This window comes from Nothobranchius furzeri, chromosome 11 (genome assembly GCF_043380555.1).
Source record: "Nothobranchius furzeri strain GRZ-AD chromosome 11, NfurGRZ-RIMD1, whole genome shotgun sequence".
Lineage (NCBI taxonomy): Eukaryota > Metazoa > Chordata > Actinopteri > Cyprinodontiformes > Nothobranchiidae > Nothobranchius > Nothobranchius furzeri.
Genome location: NC_091751.1, coordinates 8,979,274 through 9,005,419, shown reverse-complemented (window position 1 = coordinate 9,005,419; position 26,146 = coordinate 8,979,274). Strand labels below are relative to the sequence as shown.

At 57.4% G+C, this 26,146-nt stretch overlaps 3 protein-coding genes and 1 long non-coding RNA gene across 7 annotated transcripts in view; 2 read left to right on the top strand and 2 right to left on the bottom strand.

The window, feature by feature from the left end:
- The window catches only part of LOC139073232 (uncharacterized), an 831,732-nt gene that overhangs the window by 695,906 nt on the left and 109,680 nt on the right, over window positions 1–26,146 (top strand). The window lies entirely within an intron of this gene.
- On the top strand, window positions 1,054–2,372 carry LOC139073067 (uncharacterized). Its single transcript, XR_011521870.1, has 3 exons — window positions 1,054–1,273; window positions 2,183–2,243; window positions 2,331–2,372. It is a non-coding gene; the product is annotated as an uncharacterized lncRNA (long non-coding RNA).
- LOC139073065 (spectrin alpha chain, non-erythrocytic 1-like) lies at window positions 3,046–5,449 on the bottom strand. 4 transcript variants are annotated; one of them, XM_070556019.1, is made up of 8 exons: window positions 5,371–5,449; window positions 5,182–5,286; window positions 5,074–5,106; window positions 4,094–4,141; window positions 3,913–3,981; window positions 3,521–3,832; window positions 3,214–3,426; window positions 3,046–3,131 (listed from the first exon to the last, which is right to left on the bottom strand). In XM_070556019.1, exons 6-8 carry the CDS (start codon window positions 3,726–3,728, stop codon window positions 3,067–3,069), a joined length of 486 nt encoding a protein of 161 aa, XP_070412120.1. In that variant the 5' UTR covers window positions 3,729–3,832; window positions 3,913–3,981; window positions 4,094–4,141; window positions 5,074–5,106; window positions 5,182–5,286; window positions 5,371–5,449; the 3' UTR covers window positions 3,046–3,066. The 4 variants fall into 4 exon arrangements, with proteins under 4 accessions (XP_070412120.1, XP_070412121.1, XP_070412123.1 ...); XM_070556020.1 differs by lacking the exons at window positions 5,074–5,106; window positions 5,182–5,286; window positions 5,371–5,449 and adding an exon at window positions 4,350–4,488; XM_070556022.1 differs by lacking the exons at window positions 3,046–3,131; window positions 5,074–5,106; window positions 5,182–5,286; window positions 5,371–5,449 and adding an exon at window positions 4,350–4,463 and having other exon boundaries at window positions 3,299–3,426.
- Window positions 5,308–7,298, bottom strand: LOC139073066 (spectrin alpha chain, non-erythrocytic 1-like). The gene is made up of 4 exons (XM_070556023.1): window positions 7,171–7,298; window positions 5,848–5,970; window positions 5,560–5,777; window positions 5,308–5,475 (listed from the first exon to the last, which is right to left on the bottom strand). Exons 2-4 carry the CDS (start codon window positions 5,855–5,857, stop codon window positions 5,440–5,442), a joined length of 264 nt encoding a protein of 87 aa, XP_070412124.1. The 5' UTR covers window positions 5,858–5,970; window positions 7,171–7,298; the 3' UTR covers window positions 5,308–5,439.

Here is a 26,146-nt window from a genome sequence, read left to right as displayed (position 1 = left end):
GTGCCCCGAGGAATGTCTTGCCACATGTCACCACTTGGTCTGACTAAGCGCCTCCAGGAGGGAGGCCCAAGCAACATGCGCCCCGAGGAGCGTCAGGCCACATGTCACTACTCAGTCTGACTGAGCGCCTCCAGGAGAGAGGCCCAAGCAAGACGCGCCCGAGGAGCGTCTTGCCACGTGTCAACACTGGGTCTGATTGAGGGCCTTCTGGAGAGAGGCCCAAGCAAGACACGCCCAGAGGAGTGTCTTGCCACATGTCAACAATGGTTCTTACTGAGGGCCTCCGGGAGAGAAGCCCAAGCAAGACGCGCCCCGAGGAGCTTCTTGCCACATGTCAGCACTCGGTCTAACTGAGTGCCTCCAGGAGAGAGGCCAAAGCAAGACGCCCCCCGAGGAGCGTCTTGACACATGTCAACACTGGGTCTGACAGAGGGCCTCCATGAGAGAGGTCCAAGCAAGACGCGCCCCGAGGAGTGTCTTGCCAAATGTCAACACTGGGTCTGACTGAGCGCCTCAGGGAGAGAGGTCCAAGCAAGACGCGCCCCGAGGAGCGTCTTGCCACATGTCACTACTCGGTCTGACTGAGCGCCTCAGGGGGAGAGGTCCAAACAAGACGCGCCCCGAGGAGCGTCTTGCCACATGTCAACACTGGGTCTGACTGAGTGCCTCCATGATAGAAGCCCCAGCAAGACGCGCCCCGAGGAGCGTCTTGCCACATGTCACTACTCGGTCTGTTTGAGCGCCTCAGGGAGAGAGGTCCAAGCAAGACGCGCCCCGAGGAGCGTCTTGCCACATGTCACTACTCGGTCTGACTGAGCGCCTCAGGGGGAGAGGTCCAAACAAGACACGCCCCGAGGAGCGTCTTGACCATAGACTGTACATATACTGGACAATTCGATTCCATAGGCTTCAATAACACGTTATCTGTCCATAATGGGAGGTGTCCACCACCGCCATTTTGACCGTGTCACAGGTTCCGTCCAGCCCAGACAATTCCATAAAAGGGAAGAGAGGAGGCGCTGAGGGTGTGGCTGTAAGGCTGGGCTCGAGTGACGACACCCAGGCGAACTAGCTACGAGCTAACCTGAAGCTAACCCTGGCTAACCCAAAGCTAAAGCGGAGGTGGGAGCCGAGCTAACGGATGTAGCCACCTAGCTTCAACCCAACCGGAGCTAACTGGAACACCCATCGACCTGAACCTTACACGGAGTTTAGGTGGAGGTTTTCTGCGCCTGTTCGTGAGAAGTACCAGTATTAAAAAAGTTTTAAATCGGTAAGTTTATAATTTATTTCCGTAATGAAAACATTTTGCTTTGAGCAAGTTTTCAGTACAGTTTTTTTCGGCGCTATCACTCCTGAGTCGCACCAGCCATTAAATGTATCATGAATAAGAGAAAATATATTTAAGTCGTATTTTGGGGGGACATTTTATTATCTTTCTTACAAAATCTGAGACCAAGCGTTTCACATAGCAACACAAGCACCGGTAACCATAACAGAATGAACAACAGCCAGCAGAGGAGAGGATGGCGGTGTTTCAAACCCTCCCGGCCGGCGAGGACAGCTCATTCCTGGGCTGGAGCCGGCCCTCAGCACCCCGCCACAGGCTCTAACAGATGCTGGCGGTGTTTGAAACCCTCCCAGCGGGACAGGGGAACTCATTCTTGTGTGGGTCGGAGTCGGCCCGCAGCAGCGCGGTGTAGCCTACATATTTTGTTATATAAGTTGCTCTGGAGTATAAGTAGCAGGACCAGCCAGAATATGTAAAAAAGTGCGAGTTATAGTCCGGAAAATATTGCAGTTATTAGTATTCGAGCTAAATTAGCAGCCTAAATACATTTCATATATTTCCAAAATGTGATACTTGTTTGTATCTTGTACAGCCAACTAGTCTTTATTCTGGACTCAGTACAATTTACCAAAAGTAAAGAGACATTCTACAGATGAAGTAAGCACAAGATAACTTACTGGAAGACACGGAATTATCATCAGAACCAGAACAAGAGAGCCTGATAACAGTCGTGAAAATAACAGTTAAAAAGTATGTATGTATAATAGAAATAAAAACATATTAGAATTAGTGTAACTCACTGTGATCCAAACAATAAATCAGCCATAGCTGATTAGTAAATATGACATGAGGTCTGGGAGTTTTTAATTTTCATTTTTATTTTTTTGTTAGATCTGTTTAAATGTCACCATGGCAGCCTGTGTGTCTCCAACATCAGCTACACAAAGCAAGTGTAAGTTCCACATACCTGTCTCACCACTTCATGTATGGTTATGTACTTTAAACAATTATGACAAACCTGTTATTTTTTCCTCCATAGCCATTTGGATCATTGGAGACAGCTATGTGAGGCGGGGTGCCCAGAGAGCTGCAGAGACAACCTTGGCCTCCCTGACGTCTGTGTCTCCTGGTTCGGTTGGGGTGGACCATCGACATACATACATGTGCCGACACTTTGCGCCCTGTTTTATAAAATGTAGTGTTAAAAATAAATGTTTTTGCTCAATTACTGGAATTTCTTTGGTTAAGACAAAAGTGAGGAATAATCATTTACAAGTTATTTGTACAACAGGCCCATTTTAAATCCCAACAGTTTCTTAGCAGCCAATAGAAATGTGTTCTTAACTAACTTTACTTGGTTTAAAAATCTTACTAAAATAAACTTGAGTGCCGTATTGCAAAACCCAATCATACTTGTTATGTAAACATTAGCTTTGTAGATATTTTTTACAGATATATATTTGTGTGCAACAAAATCCAAACTTAAATAGTTTGTCATTCTTTATTGAAAAACAACAAAATACAGTTATACAGAAGTGTGGGAAAATGATAATGTGAAAGTATTGCTATTTAAATGTAATCCTATTTATCTTTAAAAAGGAAAACTCTAAAAATGTCCTGTACAGCATCATGACAGAAGAATGGTGGTCTGTCTGTCAGAATGTGCTGAACAGATTTGCTCTTTGAAGAGGAGTGTCATGTTTGGAGGAAGGTACTTAACCCAAGACATGCAGAATACAACACTGACCAAAAACTGATGGAAAAAAATGATTTATTTATAAGGAGGAACTTAAGGTGCACAGATAAGTCTGTGGTTGGAACTGCAACAACAGCTCAGCGTCTGGAGGAGGGAGAACACAGGTGAGCTTAGGTTCTGGTTTCAAAATCCATTGTAGGCAGGCAGAGGTGTTCAGCAGACTTACTGTGGTGGGTGTACGTGTTGGCTGGAGGAGAGAGAGGTAGAGAGCCGGGGGAAGCGCAGGAGAGGGAGCAGAGGTGGAGAGAAGCGGGGTGTCCTGGTGGATGGGGCACTGGGTGAGATGAGAGGTGGGTTATGGAGGGTGGTGATAAGGTCCGTGTGTTGAATATCCAAATCCTGGAGTAGAGGTCAGTATCCAATGAGGTCGACAGGAATCCTGAAGAATGGTAAATCCAATATAAGAGCAAAAACACTACGAAATAACATTAATCCTAGGAACACTAGAGGTAACACGAGTGGCTGGTTACTACCAAAACTGAGGCAATCTTCTGGTGTCAAATTGTGTCCTCCATCCACCTTAAATAGGAAAGCACCCCGCTGATCGCTGATCAGGAACGGCTGGGGTGGAGTCACCAGAACCATGAAGAACGTGTCTCCAGAGACAACTCGGGTCCTGGTACCGATCAGGAATGCGGACCTTATCACCCAGAGCTGCCAGGTCACGCTCAAAGCCTTCATGTTCACGCTGCAGAGCCTGAACGCTGGCCAGGTGGTGGCCGTAGTTGTCTGTGTTCAGGGCCTGGTTCTTCTCCTCGATCCACTCTTTGGTCTCATCAGCGTCTCTGAGAAGACATCAGAACTCCGTCTGAGTGTGGGTCCAAACTCTACTGACCCGTAAGCGGCGCATAAGTGTGTGGGGTACCTGTGGAAGCGCTGCACCTCATGGGCGCTGCCCAGCATGTTGCAGCGAGCGCCAGCGGTTGTTCAGCTCCTGGAGAGAAACCAAACCCAGTGAGATGAAGGTGGACGCCAGCGGGCTGGACGCCGGACGAGGAAACCTGGAGACGGATCGCTCAGACAGGAAGGGAAGAGCTTCCTCTTACCTTGATGGAATTAAAGTTAGCCGTCGTCTGAACGCCCAACCGTACGGTCTGAGGTCAAAGGTCACAGGAAACACACACCAGTCAGCAGTCATACAGATGCATAAAGATAACTGTAGCCATGGCAACCAGCTGACATGTCCCCACTTTCACCAGCACCTGGTGCCTGCCGGGTCACCTGAATTCCTATGTGATGTCAGCACGGTCGGCCGTGACTGCTGCCATCAGAGGTGACCTCTGATCAGCTGAATGAACTCACCTTCTAGGGTGACGCCGTGTTACCCCGGGTTTCCACGGGAGCCGTCAGCAGCACGTTACTGCAGCAGCACGTCTTGCTCGCGTAAGCTGCTGCTTGGCCCTTCCCACGAGACGCGAAGCAGCAGGGGAGCAGCTGTCACCGACCGAGCACGAAGTCACACGAGTGACTTCGTCAGTAAACACAACAACAAGCAGGATAAAACTACAACATGGTTTGTGTTTTATGTTCTGTCCGTTTTATAATCGCCAATACGGACCTGAAAAACAAAGGAGACCGCTAGCTAGGTGATAACTTCTCACGGGGCCGCTCAGTTAGTAACCTTTTTTAAAAGTAAAGCAACCGGAAGGCAATACGCTCTTTATTCTGAAAATCTCGGTAGCTTCTCTCCATTTCCGCGTTCGATTTCCTGTCTTTCCTTCCCCAAAAATGTCGAACTTGACCCGTTTCAGAGGCGTCGCGCGTAGAAAATAGAACCGGCGTGTAAAGGCCGCGACATGCTGCTCCTGAGACGCGGCCGACTCGCGCTGCTGACGGCTCCGGTGGAAAAGGTTCTGTTGACCACAGCGGTTCCTATCAGCAGCTATGACGTGCTGCTGCAGTAACGTGCTGCTGACGACTCCTGTGGAAAGCCGGGGTTAGAGTCGGCTTCATCCTGTAAACAAACAAATGAGTGGTAACAAAAACACCACGTCTGGTTCTGGTGGAGGCGGAGGACAACATGCACCTTTCCAGGAGCAGAACCCAGATGTTCTTGTTGCTACAAACAGAGACGAGCAGAGTTAACAAACCAGGAAGTGAGAGGGACCAGCTGCTGCAGACAGGTGACGCTCACCTGAGCCTGAACCATAGGAGCCTCCTCAGCCATCAGACCTTCTGACTCCAGTTCAGATGCCACCTTGTTGATGTCCCTCAGGCGGGACTCGTTGGCCTTCAGGTCCTGCAGGACAAAAGCACCTGCTGATTATCACCTGAGCTGATCTGACAGCTGCTGCTGGAAGACAGAGAGGAGGAAAAGTCCGACCTTCTGGAAGTCGTCAAACTTCTTCTGCAAGACCTCGACCTGCTCCAGGTCCGACCCGTCTCTCCATCCTCATTCAGCTAAAGACGCGAGTTCAAGTAAAACAACCTAAAGTCACAGAAACACAAAGCAGGTGTGGAGATGTTCGCTCTGAGCTGGAGGTCGTTCCTCGGCTGTGAAGGGCACACGAACCTTGTTGGTGCTGTTGAGCAGCGTGAGGATGTCGCCCTTCTTCATGGTGACCTCTCCAGGACTCTTCTCCTGGTAGTCGTACAGAGCCAGAACCAGCTCCTTCCCGGTCTCATCGTCAGTTGGAGCCACTTGTTGCTGTCGGGTTAACAGGTCTGGTGTTAGAACGTGGTGGATAAGAATGTTCTGACGGGCCGAGGGTTCTGAACCAGCGAAGTGACCTGGACCCAAACAAAGTGAGCCAGAACCTGCAGACACCTCAGAAACATGTCAGGACCAGACCTGCTCTACCTTCCTCCATTATGGTCTCTCCTTTCTGGGTGACAGCCTTGATGCGAGGTTCATGACCTGTGATCTCAGCCTGCAGAGCCTCGTGCTTCTTCAGCAGGTTCTGGACACCAATCAGGTCCTACCCTGAGGACACATGTTAGAGTTCAGCATTATGCAGTAGACAGACCAGTTTAACCTAGGGGTTTCTTTCTTCTACAATCTGCTCTTTAACTGTATTATTTCCTGCTATTTCAGCTGTTAACTTTATTTTTTCTGTAAGTGTTTTTCTCCCCAGAAGAAGCTACAATGATGCTTTGCTGAGCTGTGGTGGCCTCATGGAGGGGGCCATCGTCTAGCACACTGCTGCTAACCACTTAATCATTCTCCCTCTCCTGATAATAACATTTTACTTTCTTTGATGTTGGATGTGCTACTGCTAGTTTACCCGTTTAATTATAGATTCACTAGGATAAATACAATAAAGTTTATCTCTCGCCAAATAGAATATTTACTAAGAAATCACAATGTAACGTGTGTGTGTGTGTGTGTGTGTAAAAGCCATGCGTAGTGTTTATTTATAAAGCATATGTTGTTGGATTTTATCCAGAATCTAGACTTTGAAAATATATAGTTTAATTACAGTTTGATTTATTTGACATCTGTATAATGTTTATTATTTTGTTTTTTCCCCCTAAATACCTAACGTTTTAGTTAACATGAATATTAGTCATTCATCACAATACATGAAGTTACACATTTTAAATTTTAATAGGGGAAGACTGCAGGAGGGAGCAGTAAAATACAGGGGGTCCCCTGCAAAAACTAACTTTATGAGTCTGATGAAAGTTGCTGGTATTCCCGCTGCTTCTTCGGTAAACAGCGCCAACAAAAACAAAGAAACTTGGGATCTTGTCGGCGTGGCAGTGGGATTTAAGGGAAACGCTGTATGCCCTATAGACTTCTCAACGAGCTGCAGTATTTCTCCGGTCAGATCTGTCTCCGAGTTCCACGAGCGGTCAGCCCGCAGCAGCGAGGCGCCGCATCGATCAGCCTGCCCGGCATGACCGCTGGGGATTACCGGATGAAAGAATAGAGCACAGAAGTGTCCCCCCAAGCGGCGCGCCCCGTCATATTTCAACCCATTTTTATCTTAAATGCACTGGGTTTTACCCTATTACCCATTTAAATATGCCCTATTAATTATTTTACCGTATTTTACATTTAAATTTCATGGTTAAACAGTACATGCTACATGTTAAACTGATAGTTAGCTAGCTACTTCGGTAAACTCAGCTAGTTTAAAGGCAGCAGTGACATAAAATACAAATATAGATTTTAACTTACCAAAAAAAATGAAGTGGAGACTCCTTGGACGCTCTATTAGTGCAATTAATACCACTGCAAGTCATTTTGTCCAACAATTGCACCAATATTATCCAAAACAGAATTCACAAGCACAGAGACTCAAAATCCCGACACAGTTTCCAGGAGAGACCGAGGCTGTACTGAGGCCTTTCCACGGAGCTAGCTCTGTGGTCACGTGGGTCTGAGGCGGCGGTCACGTGTGTTGGATGCTCATTAATTATACAGAATTTTAGGCTTTCAATACACTTAAACAGAAGAGTGAGAAAAAAATTCACCCCCCTCAGAGTTGTCATGAGTATAAACTAGATAATTTAGACAAAAAACCATTTTTTGAACCAGGCTGTAAACATGTTTATTTCTGCTGTGAAAATGGCATTTTTAACATGGGAGTCAATGAGGATTTGCTCGCTTCTGGTACCAGCCCCCAGCGGATGAGGGTGGAACTGCAATTTTTCTTACTTCCGGGTTGGGACCATTTTCTGAGCGGCATTGTGGGGGCTTGGTCTTGACACATGTCAACAATGGGTCTGACTAAGGGCCTCCAGGAGAGAAGCCCAAGCAAGACGCGCCCCGAGGAGCGTCTTGCCACATGTCAACACAGGGTCTGACTGAGCGCCTCCAGGAGAGAGGCCCAAGCAAGACACGCCCCGAGGAGCGTCTTGACACATGTCAACACTGGGTCTGACTGAGGGCCTCCATGAGAGAACCCCAAGCAAGACGCGCCCCGAGGAGAGTCTTGCCACATGTCAACACTCGGTCTGACAGAGGGCATCCAGGAGAGAGGCCAAAGCAATACGCGCCCCGAGGAGCGTCTTGCCACATGTCACCACTGGGTCTGACTGAGCGCCTCCGGGAGAGAGACCCAACCAAGACGCGCCCTGAGGAGCGTCTTGCCACATGCCAACACTGGGTCTGACAGAGGGCCTCCAGGAGAGAGGCCCAAGCAAGACGCGCCCCGAGGAGCGTCTTGCCACGTGTCAACACTGGGTCTGATTGAGGGACTTCTGGAGAGAGGCCCAAGCAAGACGCGCCCCGAGGAGCGTCTTGCCACATGTCAACAATGGTTCTTACTGAGGGCCTCCGGGAGAGAAGCCCAAGCAAGACGCGCCCCGAGGAGCTTCTTGCCACATGTCAGCACTCGGTCTAACTGAGTGCCTCCAGGAGAGAGGCCAAAGCAAGACGCCCCCCGAGGAGCGTCTTGACACATGTCAACACTGGGTCTGACAGAGGGCCTCCATGAGAGAGGCCCAAGCAAGACGCGCCCTGAGGAGTGTCTTGCCAAATGTCAACACTGGGTCTGACTGAGCGCCTCAGGGAGAGAGGTCCAAGCAAGACGCCTCCCGAGGAGCGTCTTGCCACATGTCACTACTCGGTCTGACTGAGCGCCTCAGGGGGAGAGGTCCAAGCAAGACGCGCCCCGAGGAGCGTCTTGCCACATGTCAACACTGGGTCTGACTGAGTGCCTCCAGGAGAGAAGCCCCAGCAAGACGCGCCCCGAGGAGCGTCTTGCCACATGTCACTGCTCGGTCTGTTTGAGCGCCTCCAGCAGAAAGGCCCAAGCAAGACGTGCCCCGAGGAGCGTCTTGCCACATATCAACACAGGGTCTGACTGAGCGCCTCCAGGAGAGAGGCCCAAGCAGGACACGCCCCGAGGAGCGTCTTGACACATGTCAACAATGGGTCTGACTAAGGGCCTCCAGGAGAAAAGCCCAAGCAAGACGCGCCCCGAGGAGCGTCTTGCCACATGTCAACACAGGGTCTGACTGAGCGCCTCCAGGAGAGAGGCCCAAGCAAGACAGGCCCCGAGGAGCGTCTTGACACATGTCAACACTGGGTCTGACTGAGGGCCTCCATGAGAGAACCCCAAGCAAGACGCGCCCCGAGGAGTCTTGCCACATGTCAACACTCGGTCTGACAGAGGGCATCCAGGAGAGAGGCCAAAGCAATACGCGCCCCGAGGAGCGTCTTGCCACATGTCACCACTGGGTCTGACTGAGCGCCTCCAGGAGAGAGACCCAACCAAGACGCGCCCTGAGGAGCGTCTTGCCACATGCCAACACTGGGTCTGACAGAGGGCCTCCAGGAGAGAGGCCCAAGCAAGACGCGCCCCGAGGAGTGTCTTGCCACATGTCACCACTGGGTCTGACTGAGCGCCTCCAGGAGAGAGGCCCAAGCAAGACGCGCCCCGTGGAGCGTCTTGTCACATGTCAACACTGGGTCTTTCTGAGCGCCTCCAGGAGAGAAGCCCAAGCAAGACGCGCCCCGAGGAGCATCTTTCCACATGTCAGCACTCGGTCTGACTGAGCGCCTCCAGGAGAGAGGCCCAAGCAAGAGGCGCCCAATGGAGTGTCTTGCAACATGTCAACAATGGGTCTGACTGAGGGCCTCCAGGAGAGAAGCCCAAGCAACACGCGGCCCGAGGAGCGTCTTGCCCCATGTCAGCACTCCGTCTGACTGAGCGACTCCAGGAGAGAGGCCAAAGCAAGACGCGCCCCGAGGAGCGTCTTGCCACATGTCAACAATGGGTATGACTGAGGGCCTCCAGGAGAGAAGCCCAAGCAAGACGCGCCCCGAGGAGCGTCTTGACACATGTCAACACTGGGTCTGACAGAGGGCCTCCAGGAGAGAGGCCCAAGCAAGACGCACCCCGAGGAGTGTCTTGCCACATGTCACCACTTGGTCTGACTGAGCGCCTCCAGGAGAGAGGCCCAAGCAACACGCGCCCCGAGGAGCGTCAGGCCAAATGTCACTACTCAGTCTGACTGAGCGCCTCCAGGAGAGAGGCCCAAGTAAGACGCGCCCCGAGGAGCGTCTTGCCACGTGTTTACACTGGGTCTGATTGAGTGCCTTCTGGAGAGAGGCCCAAGCAAGACGCGCCCCGAGGAGCGTCTTGCCACATGTCACTACTCAGTCTGACTGAGCACCTCCAGGAGAGAGGCCCAAGCAAGACGTGCCCCGAGGAGCGTCTTGCCACATGTCAACAATGGGTCTGACTGAGGGCCTCCAGGAGAGAAGCCCAAGCAAGACGTGCCCCGAGGAGCGTCTTGCCACATGTCAACACTGGGTCTGACTGAGGGCCTCCAGGAGAGAGGCCCAAATAAGACGCGCCCCGAGGAGCGTCTTTCCACATGTCAACACTGGGTCTGACTGAGGGCCTCCAGGAGAGAAGCCCAAGCAAGATGCGCCCCGAGGAGCGTCTTGCCACATGTCAACACTGGGTCTGACTGAGGGCCTCCAGGAGAGAGGCCCGAGGAGCGTCTTGCCACATGTCACCTCTGGGTCTGACTGAGCGCCTCCAGGAGAGAACCCCAAGCAAGACGCGCCCCGAGGAGAGTCTTGCCACATGCCAACACTGGGTCTGACAGACGTCCTCCAGGAGAGAGGCCCAAGCAAGACGCGCCCCGAGGAGTGTCTTGCCACATGTCACCACTGGGTCTGACTGAGCGCCTCCAGGAGAGAGGCCCAAGCAAGACGCGCCCCGAGGAGCGTCTTGTCACATGTCAACACTGGGTCTTTCTGAGCGCCTCCAGGAGAGAAGCCCAATCAAGAAGCGCCCCGAGGAGCGTCTTTCCACATGTCAGCACTCGGTCTGACTGAGCGCCTCCAGGAGAGAGGCCCAAGCAAGAGGCGCCCAAAGGAGTGTCTTGCAACATGTCAACAATGGGTCTGACTGAGGGCCTCCAGGAGAGAAGCCCAAGCAACACGCGGCCCGAGGAGCGTCTTGCCCCATGTCAGCACTCCGTCTGACTGAGCGCCTCCAGGAGAGAGGCCAAAGCAAGACGCGCCCCGAGGAGCGTCTTGCCACATGTCAACAATGGGTATGACTGAGGGCCTCCAGGAGAGAAGCCCAAGCAAGACGCGCCCCGAGGAGCGTCTTGACACATGTCAACACTGGGTCTGACAGAGGGCCTCCAGGAGAGAGGCCCAAGCAAGATGCGCCCGGAGGAGCGTCTTGCCACATGTCACCTCTGGTTCTGACTGAGCGCCTCCAGGAGAGAGGCCCAAGCAAGACACGCCCCGAGGAGCGTCTTGCCACATGTCAGCACTCGGTCTGACTGAGCACCTCCAGGAGAGAGGCCCAAGCAAGACGCGCCCCGAGGAGCGTCAGGCCACATGTCAACAATGGGTCTGACTGAGGGCCTCCAGGAGAGAAGCCCAAGCAACACGCGGCCCGAGGAGCGTCTTGCCACATGTCAGCACTCGTTCTGACTGAGCGCCTCCAGGAGAGAGGCCCAAGCAAGACGCGCCCCGAGGAGCGTCTTGCCACATGCCAACAATGGGTCTGACTGAGGAACTCCAGGAGAGAAGCCCAAGCAAGACGCGCCCCGAGGAGCGTCTTGACACATGTCAACACTGGGTCTGACAGAGGGCCTCCAGGAGAGAGGCCCAAGCAAGACGTGCCCCGAGGAATGTCTTGCCACATGTCACCACTTGGTCTGACTAAGCGCCTCCAGGAGGGAGGCCCAAGCAACATGCGCCCCGAGGAGCGTCAGGCCACATGTCACTACTCAGTCTGACTGAGCGCCTCCAGGAGAGAGGCCCAAGCAAGACGCGCCCGAGGAGCGTCTTGCCACGTGTCAACACTGGGTCTGATTGAGGGCCTTCTGGAGAGAGGCCCAAGCAAGACGCTCCCCGAGGAGCGTCTTGCCTTATGTCAGCACTCGGTCTGACTGAGCGCCTCCAGGAGAGAGGCCCAAGCAAGACGCGCCCCGAGGAGCGTCTTGCGACATGTCACTACTTGGTCTAACTGAGCGCCTCCAGGAGAGAGGTCCAAGCAAGATGCGCCCCGAGGAGCGTCTTGCCACATGTCACTACTCGGTCTGACTGAGCGCCTCCAGGAGAGAGGCCCAAGCAAGACGTGCCCCGAGGAGCGTCTTGCCACATGTCAACAATGGGTCTGACAGAGGGCCTCCAGGAGAGAGGCCCAAGCAAGACGCGCCCCGAGGAGCGTCTTGCCACATGTCACCTCTGGTTCTGACTGAGCGCCTCCAGGAGAGAGGCCCAAGCAAGACGCGCCCCGAGGTGCGTCTTGCCACATGTCAACAATGGGTCTGACTGAGGGCCTCCAGGAAAGAAGCCCAAGCAACACGCGGCCCGAGGAGCGTCTTGCCACATGTCAGCACTCGGTTTGACTGAGCGCCTCCAGGAGAGAGGCCCAAGCAAGACGCGCCCCGAGGAGCGTCTTGCCACATGTCAACAATGGGTTTGACTAAGGGCCTCCAGGAGAGAAGCCCAAGCAAGACGCGCCCCGTGGAGCGTCTTGACACATGTCAACACTGGGTCTGACAGAGGGCCTGCAGGAGAGAGGCCAAAGCAACACGCAGCCCGAGGAGTGTCTTGCCACATGTCAACACTCGGTCTGACTGAGCGCCTCCAGGAGAGAGGCCAAAGCAAGACGCGCCCCGAGTAGCGTCTTGACACATGTCAACACTGGGTCTGACAGAGGGCCTCCATGAGAGAGGCCCAAGCAAGACGCGCCCCGAGGAGTGTCTTGCCACATGTCAACACTGGGTCTGACTGAGCGCCTCCAGGAGAGAGGCCCAAGCAAGACGCGCCCCGAGGAGCGTCTAGCCACGTGTCAACACTGGGTCTGACTGAGTGCCTCAAGGAGAGAGGCCCAAGCAAGATGCGCCCCGAGGAGCGTCTTGCCACGTGTCACCACTGGGTCTGACTGAGCGCCTCCAGGAGAGAGGCCCTAGCAAGACGCGCCCCGAGGAGCGTCTTGCCTTATGTCAGCACTCGGTCTGACTGAGCGCCTCCAGGAGAGAGGCCCAAGCAAGACGCGCCCCGAGGAGCGTCTTGCGACATGTCACTACTCGGTCTAACTGAGCGCCTCCAGGAGAGAGGTCCAAGCAAGACGCGCCCCGAGGAGCGTCTTGCCACATTTCACTACTCGGTCTGACTGAGCGCCTCCAGGGGAGAGGCCCAAGCAAGACGTGCCCGGAGGAGCGTCTTGCCACATGTCAACAATGGGTCTGACAGAGGGCCTCCAGGAGAGAGGCCCAAGCAAGACGCGCCCCGAGGAGCGTCTTGCCACATGTCACCTCTGGTTCTGACTGAGCGCCTCCAGGAGAGAGGCCCAAGCAAGACGCGCCCCGAGGAGCGTCTTGCCACATGTCAACAATGGGTCTGACTGAGGGCCTCCAGGAAAGAAGCCCAAGCAACACGCGGCCCGAGGAGCGTCTTGCCACATGTCAGCACTCGGTCTGACTGAGCGCCTCCAGGAGAGATGCCCAAGCAAGACGCGCCCCGAGGAGCGTCTTGGCACATGTCAACAATGGGTTTGACTAAGGGCCTCCAGGAGAGAAGCCCAAGCAAGACGCGCCCCGTGGAGCGTCTTGACACATGTCAACACTGGGTCTGACAGAGGGCCTCCAGGAGAGAGGCCCAAGCAAGATGCGCCCCGAGGAGTGTCTTGCCACATGTCACCACTGGGTCTGACTGAGCGCCTCCAGGAGAGAGGCCCAAGCAAGACGCGCCCCGAGGAGCGTCTTGCGACATGTCACTACTCGGTCTAACTGAGCGCCTCCAGGAGAGAGGTCCAAGCAAGACGCGCCCCGAGGAGCGTCTTGCCACATGTCACTACTCAGTCTGACTGAGCGCCTCCAGGAGAGAGGCCCAAGCAAGACGTGCCCCGAGGAGCGTCTTGCCACATGTCAACAATGGGTCTGACAGAGGGCCTCCAGGAGAGAGGCCCAAGCAAGACGCGCCCCGAGGAGCGTCTTGCCACATGTCACCTCTGGTTCTGACTGAGCGCCTCCAGGAGAGAGACCCAAGCAAGACGCGCCCCGAGGAGCGTCTTGCCACATGTCAACAATGGGTCTGACTGAGGGCCTCCAGGAAAGAAGCCCAAGCAACACGCGGCCCGAGGAGCGTCTTGCCACATGTCAGCACTCGGTCTGACTGAGCGCCTCCAGGAGAGAGGCCCAAGCAAGACGCGCCCCGAGGAGCGTCTTGCCACATGTCAACAATGGGTTTGACTAAGGGCCTCCAGGAGAGAAGCCCAAGCAAGACGCGCCCCGTGGAGCATCTTGACACATGTCAACACTGGGTCTGACAGAGGGCCTCCAGGAGAGAGGCCCAAGCAAGACGCGCCCCGAGGAGTGTCTTGCCACATGTCACCACTGGGTCTGACTGAGCGCCTCCAGGAGAGAGGCCCAAGCAAGACGCGCCCCGAGGAGCGTCAGGGCACATGTCACTACTCAGTCTGACTGAGCGCCTCCAGGAGAGAGGCCCAAGCAAGACGCGCCCCGAGGAGCGTCTTGCCACGTGTCAACACTGGGTCTGATTGAGGGCCTTCTGGAGAGAGGCCCAAGCAAGACGCTCCCCGAGGAGCGTCTTGCCTTATGTCAGCACTCGGTCTGACTGAGCGCCTCCAGGAGAGAGGCCCAAGCAAGACGCGCCCTGAGGAGCGTCTTGCGACATGTCACTACTTTGTCTAACTGAGCGCCTCCAGGAGAGAGGTCCAAGCAAGATGCGCCCCGAGGAGCGTCTTGCCACATGTCACTACTCGGTCTGACTGAGCGCCTCCAGGAGAGAGGCCCAAGCAAGACGTGCCCCGAGGAGCGTCTTGCCACATGTCAACAATGGGTCTGACAGAGGGCCTCCAGGAGAGAGGCCCAAGCAAGACGCGCCCCGAGGAGCGTCTTGCCACATGTCACCTCTGGTTCTGACTGAGCGCCTCCAGGAGAGAGGCCCAAGCAAGACGCGCCCCGAGGTGCGTCTTGCCACATGTCAACAATGGGTCTGACTGAGGGCCTCCAGGAAAGAAGCCCAAGCAACACGCGGCCCGAGGAGCGTCTTGCCACATGTCAGCACTCGGTCTGACTGAGCGCCTCCAGGAGAGAGGCCCAAGCAAGACGCGCCCCGAGGAGCGTCTTGCCACATGTCAACAATGGGTTTGACTAAGGGCCTCCAGGAGAGAAGCCCAAGCAAGACGCGCCCCGTGGAGCGTCTTGACACATGTCAACACTGGGTCTGACAGAGGGCCTCCAGGAGAGAGGCCCAAGCAACACGCGGCCCGAGGAGTGTCTTGCCACATGTCAGCACTCGGTCTGACTGAGCGCCTCCAGGAGAGAGGCCAAAGCAAGACGCGCCCCGAGTAGCGTCTTGACACATGTCAACACTGGGTCTGACAGAGGGCCTCCATGAGAGAGGCCCAAGCAAGACGCGCCCCGAGGAGTGTCTTGCCACATGTCAACACTGGGTCTGACTGAGCGCCTCCAGGAGAGAGGCCCAAGCAAGACGCGCCCCGAGGAGCGTCTAGCCACGTGTCAACACTGGGTCTGACTGAGTGCCTCCAGGAGAGAGGCCCAAGCAAGATGCGCCCCGAGGAGCGTCTTGCCACGTGTCACCACTGGGTCTGACTGATCGCCTCCAGGAGAGAGGCCCTAGCAAGACGCGCCCCGAGGAGCGTCTTGCCACATGTCACCACTGGGTCTGATTGAGCGCCTCCAGGAGAGAGGCCCCAGCAAGACGCGCCCCGAGGAGCATCTTGCCTTATGTCAGCACTCGGTCTGACTGAGCGCCTCCAGGAGAGAGGCCCAAGCAAGACGCGCCCCGAGGAGCGTCTTGCGACATGTCACTACTCGGTCTAACTGAGCGCCTCCAGGAGAGAGGTCCAAGCAAAACGCGCCCCGAGGAGCGTCTTGCGACATGTCACTACTCGGTCTAACTGAGCGCCTCCAGGAGAGAGGTCCAAGCAAGACGCGCCCCGAGGAGCGTCTTGCCACATGTCACCTCTGGTTCTGACTGAGCGCCTCCAGGAGAGAGGCCCAAGCAAGACGCGCCCCGAGGAGCGTCTTGCCACATGTCAACAATGGGTCTGACTGAGCGCCTCCAGGAAAGAAGCCCAAGCAACACGCGGCCCGAGGAGCGTCTTGCCATATGTCAGCACTCGGTCTGACTGAGCGCCTCCAGGAGAGATGCCCAAGCAAGACGCGCCCCGAGGAGCGTCTTGGCACATGTCAACAATGGGTTTGACTAAGGGCCTCCAGGAGAGAAGCCCAAGCAAGACGCGCCCCGTGGAGCGTCTTGACACATGTCAACACTGGGTCTGACAGAGGGCCTCCAGGAGAGAGGCCCAAGCATGACGCGCCCCGAGGAGTGTCTTGCCACATGTCACCACTGGGTCTGACTGAGCGCCTCCAGGAGAGAGGCCCAAGCAAGACGCACCCCGAGGAGCGTCTTGCGAAATGTCACTACTTGGTCTAACTGAGCGCCTCCAGGAGAGAGGTCCAAGCAAGATGCGCCCCGAGGAGCGTCTTGCCACATGTCACTACTCGGTCTGACTGAGCGCCTCCAGGAGAGAGGCCCAAGCAAGACGTGCCCCGAGGAGCGTCTTGCCACATGTCAACAATGGGTCTGACAGAGGGCCTCCAGGAGAGAGGCCCAAGCAAGACGCGCCCCGAGGAGCGTCTTGCCACATGTCACCTCTGGTTCTGACTGAGCGCCTCCAGGAGAGAGGCCCAAGCAAGACGCGCCCCGAGGAGCGTCTTGCCACGTGTCAACAATGGGTCTGACTGAGGGCCTCCAGGAAAGAAGCCCAAGCAACACGCGGCCCGAGGAGCGTCTTGCCACATGTCAGCACTCGGTCTGACTGAGCGCATCCAGGAGAGAGGCCCAAGCAAGACGCGCCCCGAGGAGCGTCTTGCCACATGTCAACAATGGGTTTGACTAAGGGCCTCCAGGAGAGAAGCCCAAGCAAGACGCGCCCAGTGCAGCGTCTTGACACATGTCAACACTGGGTCTGACAGAGGGCCTCCAGGAGAGAGGCCCAAGCAAGACGCGCCCCGAGGAGTGTCTTGCCACATGTCACCACTGGATGTGGCAAGAAGCTCCTCGGGGCGCGTCTTGCTTGGGCTTCTCTCCTGGAGGCCCTCAGTCAGACCCATTGTTGACATGTGGCAAGACGCTCCTCGGGGCGCGTCTTGCTTGGGTCTCTCTCCTGGAGGCGCTCAGTCAGAACCAGAGGTGACATGTGGCAAGACGCTCCTCGGGGCGCGTCTTGCTTGGGCCTCTCTCCTGGAGGCCCTCTGTCAGACCCATTGTTGACATGTGGCAAGACGCTCCTCGGGGCACGTCTTGCTTGGGCCTCTCTCCTGGAGGCGCTCAGTCAGACCGAGTAGTGACATGTGGCAAGACGCTCCTCGGGGCGCGTCTTGCTTGGACCTCTCTCCTGGAGGCGCTCAGTTAGACCGAGTAGTGACATGTCGCAAGACGCTCCTCGGGGCGCGTCTTGCTTGGGCCTCTCTCCTGGAGGCGCTCAGTCAGACCCAGTGGTGACATGTGGCAAGACACTCCTCGGGGCGCATCTTGCTTGGGCCTCTCTCCTGGAGGCCCTCTGTCAGACCCAGTGTTGACATGTGTCAAGACGCTCCACGGGGCGCGTCTTGCTTGGGCTTCTCTCCTGGAGGCCCTTAGTCAAACCCATTGTTGACATGTGCCAAGACGCTCCTCGGGGCGCGTCTTGCTTGGGCATCTCTCCTGGAGGCGCTCAGTCAGACCGAGTGCTGACATGTGGCAAGACGCTCCTCGGGCCGCGTGTTGCTTGGGCTTCTTTCCTGGAGGCCCTCAGTCAGACCCATTGTTGACATGTGGCAAGACGCTCCTCGGGGCGCGTCTTGCTTGGGCCTCTCTCCTGGAGGCGCTCAGTCAGAACCAGAGGTGACATGTGGCAAGACGCTCCTCGGGGCGCGTCTTGCTTGGGCCTCTCTCCTGGAGGCCCTCTGTCAGACCCATTGTTGACTTGTGGCAAGACGCTCCTCCTGGCACGTCTTGCTTGGGCCTCTCTCCTGGAGGCGCTCAGTCAGACCGAGTAGTGAAATGTGGCAAGACGCTCCTCGGGGCGCGTCTTGCTTGGACCTCTCTCCTGGAGGTGCTCAGTTAGACCGAGTAATGACATGTCGCAAGACGCTCCTCGGGGCGCGTCTTGCTTGGGCCTCTCTCCTGGAGGCGCTCAGTCAGACCGAGTGCTGACATAAGGCAAGTTGCTCCTCGGGGCGCGTCTTGCTGGGGCCTCTCTCCTGGAGGCGCTCAATCAGACCCAGTGGTGACACGTGGCAAGACGCTCCTCGGGGCGCGTCTTGCTTGGGCCTCTCTCCTGGAGGCGCTCAGTCAGACCCAGGTGTGACATGTGGCAAGACGCTCCTCGGGGCGCGTCTTGCTTGGGCCTCTCTCCTGGAGGCGCTCAGTCAGACCCAGTGGTGACACGTGGCAAGACGCTCCTCAGGGCGCATCTTGCTTGGGCCTCTCTCCTGGAGGCGCTCAGTCAGACCCAGTGTTGACACGTGGCAAGACGCTCCTCGGGGCGCGTCTTGCTTGAGCCTCTCTCCTGGAGGCGCTCAGTCAGACCCAGTGTTGACATACGGCAAGACACTCCTCGGGGCGCGTCTCGCTTGGGCCTCTCTCATGGAGGCACTCTGTCAGACCCAGTGTTGACATGTGTCAAGACGCTCCTCGGGGCGCGTCTTGCTTTGCCCTCTCTCCTGGAGGCGCTCAGTCAGACCGAGTGCTGACATGTGGCAAGAAGCTCCTCGGGGCGCGTATTGCTTGGGCTTCTCTCCTGGAGGCCTTCAGTAAGACCCAATGTTGACATGTGGCAAGACGCTCCTCGGGGCGCGTCTTGCTTGGGCCTCTCTCCAGAAGGCCCTCAATCAGACCCAGTGTTGACACGTGGCCAGACGCTCCTCGGGGCGCGTCTTGCTTGGGCCTCTCTCCTGGAGGCGCTCAGTCAGACCCAGTGTTGACATGTGGCAAGACACTCCTCGGGGCGCGTCTTGCTTGGGCCTCTCTCCTGGAGGCGCTCAGTCAGACTGAGTAGTGACATGTGGCCTGACGCTCCTCGGGCCGCGTGTTGCTTGGGCTTCTTTCCTGTAGGCCCTCAGTCAGACCCATTGTTGACATGTGGCAAGACGCTCCTCGGGTTGCGTCTTGCTTGGGCCTCTCTCCTGGAGGCGCTCAGTCAGAACCAGAGGTGACATGTGGCAAGACGCTACTCGGGGCGCGTCTTGCTTGGGCCTCTCTCCTGGAGGCCCTCTGTCAGACCCAGTGTTGACATGTGGCAAGACGCTCCTCCGGGCGAATCTTGCTTGGGCCACTCTCCTGGAGGCCCTCAGTAAGACCCATTGTTGACACGTGGCAAGACGCTGCTCGGGGCACATCTTGCTTGGGCCTCTCTCCTGGAGGCGCTCAATCAGACCGAGTAGTGACATAAGGCAAGATGCTCCTCGGGGCGCGTCTTGCTGGGGCCTCTCTCCTGGAGGCGCTCAATCAGACCCAGTGGTGACACGTGGCAAGACGCTCCTCGGGGCGCATCTTGCTTGGGCCTCTCTCCTGGAGGCGCTCAGTCAGACCCAGTGGTGACACGTGGCAAGACGCTCCTCGGGGCGCATCTTGCTTGGGCCTCTCTCCTGGAGGCGCTCAGTCAGACCCAGTGTTGACATGTGGCAAGACACTCCTCGGGGCGCGTCTTGCTTGGGCCTCTCTCATGGAGGCCCTCTGTCAGACCCAGTGTTGACATGTGTCAAGACGCTCCTCGGGGCGCGTCTTGCTTTGGCCTCTCTCCTGGAGGGGCTCAGTCAGACCGAGTGCTGACATGTGGCAAGAAGCTCCTCGGGGCGCATGTTGCTTGGGCTTCTCTCCTGGAGGCCCTCAGTAAGACCCATTGTTGACATGTGGCAAGACGCTCCTCGGGGCGTGTCTTGCTTGGGCCTCTCTCCAGAAGGCCCTCAATCAGACCCAGTGTTGACACGTGGCAAGACGCTCCTCGGGGCGCGTCTTACTTGGGCCTCTCTCCTGGAGGCGCTCAGTCAGACTGAGTAGTGACATGTGGCCTGACGCTCCTCGGGGCGCGTCTCGCTTGGGCCTCTCTCCTGGAGGCGCTCAGTCAGACTGAGTAGTGACATGTGGTCTGACGCTCCTCGGGGTGCGTCTTGCTTGGGCCTCTCTCCTGGAGGCGCTCAGTCAGACCCAGTGTTGACATGTGGCAAGACGCTCCTCGGGTCGCGTCTTGCTTGGGCTTCTCTCCTGGAGTCCCTCAGTCAGACCCATTGTTGACATGTGGCAAGACGCTCCTCGAGGCACGTCTTGCTTGGGCCTCTCTCCTGGAGGCGCTCAGTCAGACCGAGTAGTGACATAAGGCAAGACGCTCCTCTGGGCGCGTCTTGCTGGGGCCTCTCTCCTGGAGGCGCTCAATCAGACCCAGTGGTGATACGTGGCAAGACGCTCCTCGGGGCGCGTCTTGCTTGGGCCTCTCTCCTGGAGGCGCTCAGTCAGACCCAGTGGTGACACGTGGCAAGACGCTCCTCGGGGCGCATCTTGCTTTGGCCTCTCTCCTGGAGGCGCTCAGTCAGACCCAGTGTTGACACGTGGCAAGACGCTCCTCGGGGCGCGTCTTGCTTGGGCCTCTCTCCTGGAGGCGCTCAGTCAGACCCAGTGTTGACATGTGGCAAGACACTCCTCGGGGCGCGTCTTGCTTGGGCCTCTCTCATGGAGGCCCTCTGTCAGACCCAGTGTTGACATGTGTCAAGACGCTCCTCGGGGCGCGTCTTGCTTTGGCCTCTCTCCTGGAGGGGCTCAGTCAGACCGAGTGCTGACATGTGGCAAGAAGCTCCTCGGGGCGCATGTTGCTTGGGCTTCTCTCCTGGAGGCCCTCAGTAAGACCCATTGTTGACATGTGGCAAGACGCTCCTCGGGGCGCATCTTGCTTGGGCCTCTCTCCAGAAGGCCCTCAATCAGACCCAGTGTTGACACGTGGCAAGACGCTCCTCGGGGCGCGTCTTACTTGGGCCTCTCTCCTGGAGGCGCTCAGTCAGACTGAGTAGTGACATGTGGCCTGACGCTCCTCGGGGCGCGTGTTGCTTGGGCCTCTCTCCTGGAGGCGCTCAGTCAGACCAAGTGGTGACATGTTGCAAGACACTCCTCGGGGCGCGTCTTGCTTGGGCCTCTCTCCTGGAGGCCCTCTGTCAGACCCAGTGTTGACATGTGTCAAGACGCTCCTCGGGGCGCGTCTTGCTTGGGCTTCTCTCCGGGAGGCCCTCAGTCATACCCATTGTTGACATGTGGCAAGACGCTCCTCGGGGCGCGTCTTGCTTTGGCCTCTCTCCTGGAGGCGCTCAGTCAGACCGAGTGCTGACATGTGGCAAGACGCTCCTCGGGCCGCGTGTTGCTTGGGCTTCTCCCCTGGAGGCCCTCAGTCAGACCCATTGTTGACATGTTGCAAGACGCTCCTTTGGGCGCGTCTTGCTTGGGCCTCTCTCCTGGAGGCGCTCAGTCAGACCGAGTGCTGACATGTGGAAAGACGCTCCTCGGGGTGCGTCTTGCTTGGGCTTCTCTCCTGGAGGCGCTCAGAAAGACCCAGTGTTGACATGTGACAAGACTCTCCTCGGGGCGCGTCTTGCTTGGGCCTCTCTCCTGGAGGCGCTCAGTCAGACCCAGTGGTGACATGAGGCAAGACACTCCTCGGGGCGCGTCTTGCTTGGGCCTCTCTCCTGGAGTCCCTCTGTCAGACCCAGTGTTGGCATGTGGCAAGACGCTCCTCAGGGCGCGTCTTGGTTGGGTCTCTCTCCTGGAGGCGCTCAGTCAGACCCAGTGGTGACATGTGGCAAGACGCTCCTCGGGGCGCATATTGCTTGGGCCTCTCTCCTGGATGCCCTCTGTCAGACCGAGTGTTGACATGTGGCAAGACTCTCCTCGGGGCGCGTCTTGCTACGGCTTCTCTCATGGAGGCCCTCAGTCAGACCCAGTGTTGACATGTGTCAAGACGCTCCTCGGGGCGTGTCTTGCTTGGGCTTCTCTCCTGGACGCCCTCAGTCAGACCGATTGTTGACATGTGGCAAGACGCTCCTCGGGGCACGTCTTGCTTGGGCCTCTCTCCTGGAGGCGCTCAAACAGACCGAGTAGTGACATGTGGCAAGACGCTCCTCGGGGCGCGTCTTGCTGGGGCTTCTCTCATGGAGGCACTCAGTCAGACCCAGTGTTGACATGTGGCAAGACGCTCCTCGGGGCGCGTCTTGCTTGGACCTCTCTCCCTGAGGCGCTCAGTCAGACCGAGTAGTGACATGTGGCAAGACGCTCCTCGGGGCGCGTCTTGCTTGGACCTCTCTCCCTGAGGCGCTCAGTCAGACCCAGTGTTGACATTTGGCAAGACACTCCTCGGGGCGCGTCTTGCTTGGGCCTCTCTCATGGAGGCCCTCTGTCAGACCCAGTGTTGACATGTGTCAAGACGCTCCTCGGGGGGCGTCTTGCTTTGGCCTCTCTCCTGGAGGTGCTCAGTCAGACCGAGTGCTGACATGTGGCAAGAAGCTCCTCGGGGCGCGTCTTGCTTGGGCTTCTCTCCTGGAGGCCCTCAGTAAGAACAATTGTTGACATGTGGCAAGAAGCTCCTCGGGGCGCGTCTTTCTTGGGCCTCTCTCCAGAAGGCCCTCAATCAGACCCACTGTTGACACGTGGCCTGACACTCCTCGGGGCGCGTGTTGCTTGGGCCTCTCTCCTGGAGGCGCTCAGTCAGACCAAGTGGTGACATGTGGCAAGACACTCCTCGGGGCGCGTCTTGCTTGGTCCTCTCTCCTGGAGGCCCTCTGTCAGACCGAGTGTTGATATCTGTCAAGACGCTCCTCGGGGCGCTTCTTGATTGGGCTTCTCTCCTGGAGGCCCTCAGTCAGACCCATTGTTGACATGTGGCAAGACGCTCCTCGGGGCGCGTCTTGCTTGGGCCTCTCTCCTGGAGGCGCTCAGTCAGACCGAGTGCTGACATGTGGCAAGACGCTCCTCGAGCCGCGTGTTGCTTGGGCTTCTCTCCTGGAGGCGCTCATTCAGAACCAGTGGTGACAGGTTGACATGTGGCAAGACGCTCCTCGGGGCGCGTCTTGCTTGGGCCTCTCTCCTGGAGGCGCTCAGTCAGACCGAGTGCTGACATGTGGCAAGACGCTCCTCGGGGCGCGTCTTGCTTGGGCCTCTCTCCTGGAGGCGCTCAGTCAGAACCAGAGGTGACATGTGGCAAGACGCTCCTCGGGGCGCATCTTGCTTGGGCCTCTCTCCTGGAGGCCCTCTTTCAGACCCAGTGTTGGCATGTGGCAAGACGCTCCTCTGGGCGCATCTTGCTTGGGCCTCTCTCCTGGAGGCCCTCAGTCAGACCCATTGTTGACATGTGGCAAGACGCTCCTCGGGGCGCGTCTTGCTTGGGCCTCTCTCCTGGAGGCGCTCAGTCAGACCGAGTGCTGACATGTGGCAAGACGCTCCTCGGGGCGCGTCTTGCTTGGGCCTCTCTCCTGGAGGCACTCAGTCAGACCGAGTGCTGACATAAGGCAAGACGCTCCTCGGGGCGCGTCTGGCTGGGGCCTCTCTCCTGGAGGCGCTCAGTCAGACCCAGTGCTGACATGTGGCAAGACGCTCCTCGGGGCGCGTCTTGCTTGGTCCTCTCTCCTGGAGGCGCTCAGTCAGACTGAGTAGTGACATGTGGCCTGACGCTCCTCGGGGCGCGTCTTGCTTGGGCCTCTCTCCTGAAGGCCCTCTGTCAGACCCAGTGTTGACATGTGTCAAGACGCTCCTCGGGGCGCGTCTTGCTTGGGCCTCTCTCCTGGAGGCCCTCTGTCAGACCCAGTGTTGACATGTGTCAAGACGCTCCTCGGGGCGCGTCTTGCTTGGGCCTCTCTCCTGGAGGCGCTCAGTAAGACCCAGTGTTGGCATGTGGCAAGACACTCCTCAGGGCGCGTCTTGGTTGGGCCTCTTTCCTGGAGGCGCTCATTCAGACCCAGTGGTGACATGTGGCAAGACGCTCCTCGGGGCGCGTATTGCTTGGGCCTCTCTCCTGAATGCCCTCTGTCAGACCGAGTGCTGACATGTGGCAAGAAGCTCCTCGGGGCGCGTGTTGCTTGGGCTTCTCTCCAGGAGGCCTTCAGTAAGACCCATTGTTGACATGTGGCAAGACGCTCCTCGGGGCGCGTCTTGCTTGGGCCTCTCTCCAGAAGGCCCTCAATCAGACCCAGTGTTGACACGTGGCCAGACGCTCCTCGGGGCGCGTCTTGCTTGGGCCTCTCTCCTGGAGGCGCTCAGTCAGACCCAGTGTTGACATGTGGCAAGACACTCCTCGGGGCGCGTCTTGCTTGGGCCTCTCTCCTGGAGGCACTCAGTCAGACTGAGTAGTGACATGTGGCTGACGCTCCTCGGGCCGCGTGTTGCTTGGGCTTCTTTCCTGGAGGCCCTCAGTCAGACCCATTGTTGACATGTGGCAAGACGCTCCTCGGGTTGCGTCTTGCTTGGGCCTCTCTCCTGGAGGCGCTCAGTCAGAACCAGAGGTGACATGTGGCAAGACGCTCCTCGGGGCGCGTCTTGCTTGGGCCTCTCTCCTGGAGGCCCTCTGTCAGACCCAGTGTTGACATGTGGCAAGACGCTCCTCCGGGCGAATCTTGCTTGGGCCACTCTCCTGGAGGCCCTCAGTAAGACCCATTGTTGACACGTGGCAAGACGCTCCTCGGGGCACATCTTGCTTGGGCCTCTCTCCTGGAGGCGCTCAATCAGACCGAGTAGTGACATAAGGCAAGATGCTCCTCGGGGCGCGTCTTGCTGGGGCCTCTCTCCTGGAGGCGCTCAATCAGACCCAGTGGTGACACGTGGCAAGACGCTCCTCGGGGCGCATCTTGCTTGGGCCTCTCTCCTGGAGGCGCTCAGTCAGACCCAGTGGTGACACGTGGCAAGACGCTCCTCGGGGCGCATCTTGCTTGGGCCTCTCTCCTGGAGGCGCTCAGTCAGACCCAGTGTTGACACGTGGCAAGACGGTCCTCGGGTCGTGTCTTGCTTGGGCCTCTCTCCTGCAGGCGCTCAGTCAGACCCAGTGTTGACATGTGGCAAGACACTCCTCGGGGCGCGTCTTGCTTGGGCCTCTCTCATGGAGGCCCTCTGTCAGACCCAGTGTTGACATTTGTCAAGACGCTCCTCGGGGCGCGTCTTGCTTTGGCCTCTCTCCTGGAGGTGCTCAGTCAGACCGAGTGCTGACATGTGGCAAGAAGCTCCTCGGGGTGCATGTTGCTTGGGCTTCTCTCCTGGAGGCCCTCAGTAAGACCCATTGTTGACATGTGGCAAGACGCTCCTCGGGGCGTGTCTTGCTTGGGCCTCTCTCCAGAAGGCCCTCAATCAGACCCAGTGTTGACACGTGGCAAGACGCTCCTCGGGGCGCGTCTTACTTGGGCCTCTCTCCTGGAGGCGCTCAGTCAGACTGAGTAGTGACATGTGGCCTGACGCTCCTCGGGGCGCGTCTCGCTTGGGCCTCTCTCCTGGAGGCGCTCAGTCAGACTGAGTAGTGACATGTGGTCTGACGCTCCTCGTGGTGCGTCTTGCTTGGGCCTCTCTCCTGGAGGCGCTCAGTCAGAACCAGAGGTGACACGTGGCAAGACGCTCCTCGGGGCGTGTCTTGCTTGGGCCTCTCTCCTGGAGGCGCTCAGTCAGAACCAGAGGTGACATGTGGCAAGACGCTCCTCCGGGCGCATCTTGCTTGGGCCTCTCTCCTGGAGGCCCTCAGTCAGACCCATTGTTGACATGTGGCAAGACGCTCCTCGGGGCGCGTCTTGCTTGGGCCTCTCTCCTGGAGGCGCTCAGTCAGACCGAGTGATGACATAAGGCAAGACGCTCCTCGGGGAGCGTCTTGCTGGGGCCTCTCTCCTGGAGGCGCTCAGTCAGACCCAGTGCTGACATGTGGCAAGATGCTCCTCGGGGCGCGTCTTGCTTGGGCCTCTCTCCTGGAGGCGCTCTGTCAGACTGAGTAGTGACATGTGGCCTGACGCTCCTCGGGGCACGTCTTGCTTGGGCCTCTCTCCTGGAGGCGCTCAGTCAGACCGAGTAGTGACATGTGGCAAGACGCTCCTCGGGGCGCATCTTGCTTGGACCTCTCTCCTGGAGGCGCTCAGTTAGACCAAGTAGTGACATGTCGCAAGACGCTCCTCGGGGCGCGTCTTGCTTGGGC